This window comes from Heterodontus francisci, unplaced genomic scaffold (genome assembly GCF_036365525.1).
Source record: "Heterodontus francisci isolate sHetFra1 unplaced genomic scaffold, sHetFra1.hap1 HAP1_SCAFFOLD_86, whole genome shotgun sequence".
Lineage (NCBI taxonomy): Eukaryota > Metazoa > Chordata > Chondrichthyes > Heterodontiformes > Heterodontidae > Heterodontus > Heterodontus francisci.
In genome coordinates this window covers 7,416,090-7,426,291 of record NW_027141093.1, presented here as the reverse complement: position 1 = coordinate 7,426,291, position 10,202 = coordinate 7,416,090, and the positions used below count along the sequence as shown (strand labels likewise).

The 10,202-nt window shown below is 44.8% G+C and overlaps 1 protein-coding gene across 1 annotated transcript; it reads right to left on the bottom strand.

Annotated features, from left to right (window-relative positions):
• Nucleotides 1-3,157: 3,157 nt before the first annotated feature.
• LOC137362019 (probable G-protein coupled receptor 139) lies at nt 3,158-8,079 on the bottom strand. Its single transcript, XM_068026603.1, has 2 exons — nt 7,974-8,079; nt 3,158-4,056 (listed from the first exon to the last, which is right to left on the bottom strand). The coding sequence occupies exons 1-2, from the start codon at nt 8,077-8,079 to the stop codon at nt 3,158-3,160; spliced, it is 1,005 nt and encodes a 334-aa protein (XP_067882704.1).
• Nucleotides 8,080-10,202: the final 2,123 nt, after the last annotated feature.

Genomic DNA, 10,202 nt, shown 5'->3' with positions numbered 1-10,202 from the left:
GCAGGAACTGAAGAATTTAGATTGGGGGCGGCTGTTTGAGGGTAAATCAACATCTGACATGTGGGTATCTTTCAAACGTCAGTTGATTAGAATACAGGACCAGCATGTTCCTGTGAGGAAGAAGGATAAGTTTGGCAAGTTTCGGGAATCTTGGATAACGCGGGATATTGTTAGCCTTGTCAAAAAGCAAAAGGAAGTATTCGTAAGTGCTGGAAGGCTAGGAACAGACGAATCCCTTGAGGAATATAAAGACAGTAGAAATGAACTTAAGCAAGGCGTCAGGAGGGCTAAAAGGAGTCATGAAAAGTCATTGGCCAACAGGTTCAAGGAAAACCCCAAGGCTGCTTATACGTATATAAAGAGCAAGAGGGTAACTAGGGAAAGGGTTGGCCCACTCAAGGACAGAGAAGGGAATCTATGTGTGGAGCCAGAGGAAATGGGCGAGGTAATAAATGAGTACTTTGTATCAGTATTTACCAAAGAGAAGGACTTGGTGGACGATGAGCCAAGGGAAGGGAGTGTAGATAGTCTTAAACATCTCCTTATGAAAGAGGAGGAGGTGTTGGGTGTCTTGCAAAGCATTAAGGTAGATAAGTCCCCAGGGCCTGATGGGAACTACCCCAGAATACTGAGGGAGGCAAGGGAAGAAATTGCTGGGGCCTTGACAGAAATCTTTGCATCCTCATTGGCTACAGGTGAAGTCCCAGAGGAGTGGAGAATAGCCAATGTTGTGCCTTTGTTTAAGAAGGGTAGCAAGGATAATCCAGGAAATTATAGGCCGGTGAGCCTTACGTCAGTGGCAGGGAAATTATTAGAGAGGATTCTTCGGGATAGGATTTACTCCCATTTGGAAACAAATGGATTTAGAGCGAGAGGCAGCATGGTTTTGTAAAGGGGAGGTCGTGTCTTACTAATTTGATTGATTTTTTTGAGGAAGTGACAAAGATTATTGATGAAGGAAGGGCAGTGGATGTTATCTATATGGACTTCAGTAAAGCCTTTGACAAGGTCCCTCATGGCAGACTGGGACAAATGGTGAAGGCACATGGGATCAGAGGTGAGCTGGCAAGATGGACACAGAATTGGCTCAGTCATAGAAGACAGAGGGTAGCAGTGGAGGGTGCTTTTCTGAATGGAGGGATGTGACTAGTGGTGTGCCGCAGGGATCAGTGCTGGGACCTTTGCTGTTTGTGGTATATATAAATGATTTGGAGGAAAATGTAGCTGGTCAGATTAGTAAGATTTGTGGACGACACAAATGTTGGTACAGTTGAGGATAGTGTTGAGGATTGTCAGAGGATACAGCAGGATATAGATCGGTTGGAGACTTGGGCAGAGAAATGACAGATGGAGTTTAATCCTGACAAATGTGAAGTAATGCATTTTGGAAGGTCTAATGCAGGTGGGAGGTATACAGTAAATGGCAGAACCCTTAGGAGTATTGACAGGCAGAGGGATCTGGGCGTACAGGTCCACAGGTCACTGAAAGTGGCAACGCAGGTGGATAAGGTAGTCAAGAAGGCATTCGGTTGGCTAATCTCGGATTGTTTTCACTTGAACGACAGATGTGGAGGGGCGACATGATCGAGGTTTGCAAAGTTATGTGTGGATAGTCAGAAGCTTTTTCCCAGGGTGGAAGAGTCAGTTACTAGGGGACATAGGTTTAAGGTGAGAGGGGCAAAGTTTAGAGGGGATGTGCGAGGCAAGTTCTTTACACAGAGTGTGGTTAGTGCCTGGAACTTGCTGCCGGGGGCGATGGTGAAAGCAGGTACGATAGCAACGTTTCAGAGGCATCTTGACAAATACATGAATAGGATGGGAATAAAGGGATACGGTCCCCGGAGGTGCAGAAGATTATAGTTTAGGCAGGCATTAAGATCGGCGCAGGCTTGGAGGGCCGAATGGCCCATTCCTGTGCTGTACTGTTCTTTGTTATTTGTTCAAATTTGCCGCAGCAAATATCCATAAAATGGCCACAAATATCCTTTAAATGCACAAAGCAAACTTTACTTAAAGCTGCCATTGCTAAAATCACTTAAATGATAATCGCTAAAAACAATTATTGAACGTAGCATTTTAAGAGATATTTTCTGTGACCATTTTAATTGATATAAGTTGTTTTCATTGTAAGTGTTATTTGCTGTGTTTAGTTCGCATTTTTAGAGATAATTGTTGTCACTTTTTTGTGATATTTACGGTTACTTGTTTAAATGATATTTGCTTTGAACATTTCCAGAGATATTTTGTGTGACCATTTTGATTGATATATGTTGTGTTCATCGTAAGTGATATTTGCTGTAAACATTTTAAGTGATATTTCCTATGGCTACTCCATGCGATATTTGTTATGCCCAGTTAAGTGTTATTCATTTTGACCATTTTAAGTGATCTATTCTCTGTTCATTTTAAGGGATATTTGTGATCATTTTGTGCAACATTTGCTGTGACCATTGTAAGTGATATTTGACCATTTTAAATAATAGTTGCTGTGACTTTTCTTCAGGGCATTTACCGTCTCCTGTTTAATGAATATTTGTGACCATTAAACGAGATAGTTATTGCAATCATTTCAAACAATATTTGCTCTGCACATTTTAAGTGATATTTGCTGCGACAATTTTGATTGACATTTGTTTGGAAAATTTTAATTGATATTTGTTTTGACCGTTGTGTTCAGTGCTTGTGATATTTGCTTTGAATATTTTAAGCGATATTTCCTGTGACCATTTAAAATTACATTTTCTGTGGCGAATCAATGTGATATTTCCTGCGTCCATTTAGTGTTTTTCGTTTTTATCATTTCAGTGATATTCGCAATGGCAGTTTTAAGTGATGTTTGCTTTATCCATTGAAAGGATATTTGTGAGTACTTTACGGGATATTTGCTGTGAAAACTTTGAGTGCTATTTTCTGTGATCATTTCAAGTAATATTTGCTGCAACCTGTTTAAATAATATTTATTGTGACCATTTTAAGTGATATTTGATACGATCAGTTTAAGTGATTTTTCTTTGGTCATTTTATGCTGACGACAGACGACAGATTCCGAATTCACAGCAGCAATTTACGATATCGCTAAGCTAGTGATGGAGCATTGGCTGAGCATAAAATGAGGTGGGCTAGATTTCTGATGCTCGAAATGCTTCAGTTTTTCACATTATTTCATGAATCTAACAATTACAGCAAAGGCATATTTCACCACATTCTTCAACTGCTCCCGAAACTTAGTCTGCGCCACTGCATAAATACAAGTGTTTGTGCAGCAACTCAGGAGCTGAAGCATGACTCCCATTTGTTGTACATAAAAAGGTATATATACAGACTGATCTCCCATACTCCACATTCGGATCCATATAGAATACACCATAAACATTGCCCACAACAGTATGAAATTCCCCGAGATGGCAAACAATAAAATGATAGACTTCCTTCGGCTCTCCATCTCTGGGTCTCTGGGACTGTACCCATTGTTGTGGCTCCGAAGTCTCCAGCGGGCTCTACTGGTCACTAAAATGCATTTGACAGTTAAAGAATTGAGCAGTAGAACGAGGACAAATGGAACACATGGGGTTAGAATGTGGTGAAGTGTCTCAATTATCGCCCACATCCGGGATTGTGCAACCTCTTGTGTTACAAAACAAAACCATGGAAGGATCAGCATCATATATTCATTCCTGAACATAAAGTACCAGAAAATATTCTTTAAACAGCTCAGCACAGTCACTGTTCCCAGAACCACAGGCGCCGTTTTCTCGTTGCAATATTTACTTTTCAGCTTCTGGCAACAAATGACCACAAATCGATCAAAGGTGAAAGTGACGGTGAACCAGACAGAACAGTCTGTGGCTGCATAAAGCAGGACGGCGTGAATATTACATACACGGAGGTTCCACATGAAAAGAAGCTGTTCCCGAAAGACAATTGGAATCTGCCTCAGCATCAGGTCAAGGATGATGACCAGTAGATCTGCCGCTGCCATGGCCACCAGGTATTGAGTGACACATTTGGAGAGACCACACTTTTTCCGAGACAGGACCACAATTGTCACCAAATTAACTGTGAGGAACAGAAATAAACAGGAAATTATACATCACTCTGAGCAAAGCTATTAGTTTGACTGAACAGTGAGAACGATTTGCAACTGTATATCCAGTGATGTACTGAAATGTACAAACTAAACTCAAAGTGTACAAAGCTGTAGTCCTCATCACCCTTCGGTATGATGGCGAGTCATGGGTCCCAGATGGCCATCATGTACGCCTTCTAGAGCGCTTCCATCAGCGCTGGCTCTGCATCATCAAGACACACTGGCAGGACCAGATCACATGCATTGAAGTCCTGGAAATAGCAAACATCACCAGCATTGAGGCCATTCTCCGGCAAAACCACTACGTTGGGTGGGTCACATTGCCCAGACGGTCAACAGTTGCCTGACCAAGATCGTGTTGCACGGATAACTGACCACTGGTAAACGGAACAGAGGAGCCTCATGTAAATGTTTCAAGGATACCCTGAACAAGTGTGTGTGCTACACCGACCATCAGCAGTGGAAAGGGCAGGCCATAGATCGTGATGCCTGGATATGCTGCACTGGGTGTGTTACAAGAGTACATCCATTTTTTGGTGTGAAATATGTTTCAAGGACTTACATTTGAATTATTAACATTGATTCATTATGAATCTTGAAGAGATGCTGAACTTTGTGGGTTTTTAAAAAAATAAGTCACCAGAAGCTTCCTGGATTTGGCTTGTAAATAATTCTTAATGTAAAGCACTAGTCTGTGGATAATCACACAAAAGACATTGCTTTTAATTTGGGGAGATGTTTACGAAGAAGTGATAGGTCCTGATTCATTCAGGTCCAGAGGCTTCACTTAGGAACATAGGAGTAGGAGTAGACTGTTCATCCGATTGAAACTGCCCCGACATTCAATGTAATCATGGCTCATCACCCCCTTTGTTGTTGCATCTCTGTTTAAAAAGGCAGCGAAGGATAGACCAAATAATTACAGGCCAGTCAGTCTAACCTCAGTAGTGCGCAAATTATTGGAATCTATTCTGCGCGACAGGATAAACTGTCACTTCGAAAGGTGCAGGTTAATTAAGGATTGTTTTTTTATATTCATTCAAGGGATGTGGGCGTCACTAGCTATGCCAGCATTTATTGACCATCCCTAATTGCCCTTCAGAAGGTGGTGGTGAGCTGCCTTCTTGAATCGCTGCAGTCCATTTGGGGTAGGTACATCCACAGTTCTGTTAGGAAGGGAGTTCTAGGATTTTGACCAAGCGACAGTGAAGGAACTGTGATATCGTTCCAAGTCAGGATGGTGTGTGACTTGGAGGGTAACTTTCAGGTGGTGGTGTTCCCATGTATTTGTTGCTCTTGTCCTTCTAGTTGGAAGTGGTCGCGGGTTTGGAAGGTGCTGTCTAAGGAGCCTTGGTGCATTGCTGCAGTGCATCTTGTAGATGGTACACAATGCTGCCACTGTGGGTCGGTGGTTAAGGGAGTGAATGTTTGTAGATGGTGTGTCAATCAAGTGGGCTGCTTTGTCCTGGATGGTGTCGAGCTTCTTGAATGTTGTTGAAGTTGCACCCATCCAGGCAAGTGGAGAGCATTCCATCACACTCCTGACTTATACTTTGCAAATGGTAGACAGGCTATGGGGAGTCAGGAGGTGAGTTACTCACCTCAGGATTCCCAGCATCTGACCTGCTCTTGTAGCCAAGGTATTTATATGGCTGGTCCAGTTCAGTTTCTGGTCAATGGTAGCCCATAGGATGTTGATAGTGGGGGATTCAGCGATGGTAATGCCGTTGAATGTCAAGGGGCGATGGTTGGATTTTCTCTTGTTTGAGATGGCCATTGCCTGGCACTTGTGTGGTGTCTATGTAACTTGTCACTTATCAGCCCAAGCCTGGATATTGTCCAGGTCTTGCTGCATTTCTGCACGGACTGCTTCAGTATCTGAGGAGTCACGAATGGTGCTGAACATTGTGCAATCATCAGCGAACATCCCCACTTCTGACCTGATGATTGAAGGAAGGTCATTGATGAAGCAGCCAAAGATAGTTGGGCCTAGGACACTACCCTGAGGAACTCCTGCAGTGATGACCTGGAGCTTGACCTCCAACAACCACAGCCATCTTACTTTGCGCTCGGTATCACTCCAGCCAGCGGAGGGTTTTCCCCCTGATTCCCATTGACCTCTGTTTTGCTAGGGCTCCTTGATGGCGTACTCGGTCAAATGCTGCCTTGATGTCAAGGGCAGTCAATCTCACCGGACCTCTTGAGTTCAGCTCTTTTCTCCATGTTTGAACCAAGGCTGTGATGAGATCAGGAGTTGAGTGGCCCTGGCGGAATCCAAACTGAGCGTCACTGAGCAGGTTATTGCTAAGCAAATGTCGCCTGACGGCTCTGTTGATGACATCTTCCAACACTTTACTGATGATTGAGAGTAGGCTGATGGGGCGGTAATTGGCCGGGTTGGACTTGTCCTCCTTTTGGTGTACAGGACAGACCTGGGCAATTTTGCACATTGCAGGGTAGATGCCAGTGTTGGAGCTGCACTGGAACAGCTTGGCTAGGGGTCCGGCAAGTTCTGGAGCACAGGTCTTCAGTACTATTGCCGGAATATTGTCAAGGCCCACAGCTCTTGCAGTGTCCAGTGCCTTCAGTCGTTTCTTGATATCACGTGGAGTGAATCGAATTGGCTGAAGTCTGGCATCTGTGATGCTGGGGACTTCAGGCGGAGGCTGAGATGGATCATCCACTCGGCACATCTGGCTGAAGATTGTTGAAAATGCTTCAGCCTTATCTTTCGCACTGATGCGCTGGGCTCCCACATCATTGAGGATGGGGATATTTGTGAAGCCACCTCCTCCAGTTAGTTGTTTAATTGTCCACCACAATTCTCGACTGTATGTGGCAGGACTGCAGAGCTTAGATCTGATCCGTTGCTTATGGGATCGCTTAGCTCTTTCTATCGCATGCTGTTAAGCAGTTTGGCATGCAAGTAGTCCTGGGTTGCAGCTTCACCAGGTTGACACCTCATTTTGAGGTATGCCTGGTGCTGCTCCTGGCATGCCCTCTTGCACTCTTCATTGAACCAGGATTGGTCTGCTGGCTTGATGGAAATGCTAGAGTGGGGGATATGCCGGGCCATGAGGTTACAGATTGTGGATGAGTACAATTCTGCTGCTGCTGATGGCCCACAGCGCCTCATGGATGCTCAGTTTTGCATTGCTATATAGGTTCGAAATCTATCCCATTTAGCACGGTGATAGTGCCACACAACACGATGGACGGTATCCTCAATGTGAAGGCGGGACTTCGTCTCCACAAGGACTTGCGGTGGTCACTCAAAGAACAAAGAACAGTACAGCACAGGAACAGGCCATTCGGCCATTCAAGCTTGCGCTGATCTTGATGCCTGCCAAAATTAAACCTTCTGCACTTCCGGGGAACGTATCCCTTTATTCCCATCCTAGTCATGTATTTGTCAAGATGCCTCTTAAACGTCGCTATCCTACGTGCTTCCACCACCTCCCCCGGCAGCAGGTTCCAGGCACTCACCACCCTCTGAGTAAAGAACTTGCCTCGCACATCACCTCTAAACTTTGCCCCTCTCACCTTAAACCTATGTCCCCGAGTAACTGACACTTCCACCCTGGGACAAAGCTTCTGACTATCCACTCTGTCCATGCCGCTCATAGCTTTGTAAACTTCTGTCATGTCGCCGCTCCACCTCTGTCGTTCCAGTGAAAACAATCCGAGTTTATTCAACCTCTCCTCATAGCTAATGCCCTCCAGACCAGGCAACATCCTGGTAAAACTCTTCTGTACCCTCTCCAAAGCCTCCATGTCCTTCTGGTAGTGTGGCGACCAGAATTGCACGCAATATTCCAAGAGTGGCCTCAATAAGTTCTGTACAGCTGCAGCATGACTTGTCAATATTTATACTCTATGCCCCGACCGATGAAGGCAAGCATGGCGTATGCCTTCTTGACTACCTTATCCACCTGCATTGCCACTTTCAGTGACCTGTGGAACTGTGCGCCCAGATCCCTCAGCCTGTCCATACTCCTAAGGGTGCTGCCATTTATTGTATACTTCCCACCTGCATTAGACCTTCCAAAATGCATTACCTCACATTTGCCAAGATTAAACTCCATCTGCCATTTCTCTGCCCAAGTCTCCAATCGATCTATATCCTGCTGCATCCTTTGACTATCCTCATCACTATCCACAACTGCACCAAGCTTTGTGTCATCCACAAACTTACTAATCAGACTAGCAACATTTTCCTCCAAATCATTTATATATACTACAAAGAGCAAAACATTCAGCACAGTTCCCTGTGGAACGCAAGTAGTCACATCCCTCCATTCAGAAAAGCACCCTTCCACTGCTGCACTCTGTCTTCTCTGACTGAGTCAGTTCTGTATTGATCTTGCCAGCTCACCTCTGATCCCATGTGACTTCACCTTTTGTACCAGTCTGCCATGCTGGACCTTGTCGTCAAAGGCTTTACTAAAGTCCATATAAATAACATCCACTGCCCTTCCTTCATCAATCATCTTCGTCACTTCCTCAAAAAACTCAATCAAATTCGTGAGACACTACCTCCCCTTCACAAAACCATGCTGCCTCTTGCTAGTAAGTTCGTTTGTTTCCTAATGAGAGTAAATCCTGTCCCGAAGAATGCTCTCCAATAATTTCCCTGCCACTGACGGAAGTCCCCCCAGCCTATAATTTCTTAAATTATCCTTGCTAACCTTCTTAACCAAAGGAACAACATTGGCTATTCTCCAGTCCTCTGGGACCTCACCTGTAGCCAATGAGGATGTAAAGATTTCTGTCAAGGTCCCAGCAATTTCTTCCCTAGCCTCCCTCAGTATTCTGGGGTAGATCCCATCAGGCCCTGGGGACTTATCTACCTTAATGCTTTGCAAGACACCCAGCACATCCTCCTTTTTGATATGTGATGACTGAGACTATCTACACTCTCTTCCCTCGGCTCATCTTCCACCAAGTCCTTCTCTTTGGTGAATACTGATGCAAAGTGCTCATTTAGTACCTCGCCCATTTCCGCTGGCTCCACACATAGATTCCCTTCTCTGTCCTTGAGTGGGCCAACCCTTTCCCTAGTTACCCTCTTGCACTTTATATCCGTCTAAGGCGCCTTGGGATTCTCCTTAATCCTGTTTGCCGATGGCTTTTCATGACCTCTTTTCGCCCTCCTGGCTCCTTTCTTAAGTTCCGTGCTACTTTCTTTATATTCCTCAAGGGCTCCGTCTGTTGCCAGCTTTCTAGCCCTTACCAATGCTTCCTTTTTCTTTTTAACGAAGGTCACAATATCCCTCGTAATCCAAGCTTCCTGAAACTTTCCAAAATTATCCTTCTTCCTCACAGGAACATGCCAGTACTGGATTCCAATCAACTGACGTTTGAAAGACTCCCACATGTCAGATGTTGATTTACCCTCAAACAGCCACCCCCAATCTAAATTCTTCAGTTCCTGCCTAATGTTGTTATCATTAGCCTTCCCCCAATTTAGCATCTTCTCCCGAGATCTACTCTTATCCTGATCCACAAGGACCTTAAAACTTATGGAATTATGGTCACTGCTCCCGAAATTCTCCCCTACTGAGTGTTTGACCACTAGGCCGGGCTCATTCCCCAATATCAGGTCCAGTACAGCCCCATCCCCAGTTGGACTATCTACATATTGTTTCAAGAAGCCCTCCTGGATCCTCCTTACTAATCCTGCCTCATCCAAGCCCCTAGCACTAACTGAGTCCCAGTCAATCTAGGGGAAGTTAAAATCACCCACCACAACTACCCTGTTACTTTTACATCTTTCCAAAATCTGTCTACATATCTGCTCCTTTACTTCCCACTGGCTGTTGGGAGGCCTGCAGTAAACCCTCAACATCGTGACTGCATTTTCCTATTCCTGAGCTCCACCCATATTGCCTCACTGCATGACTCCTCCGAGGTGTCCTCCCGCAGTACAGCTGTGATATTCTCTTTCACCAGTAATGCAATTCCACAACCCCTTTTACATCCCCCTCTATCCCAGCTGAAGCTTCTCAATCCCGGAACATTTAGCTGCCAATCCTGTCCTTCCCTCAACCAAGTCTCTGCAATAGCAGCAACATCAGAGTTCCAAGTACTAATCCAAGCTCTGAGTTCATCTGCC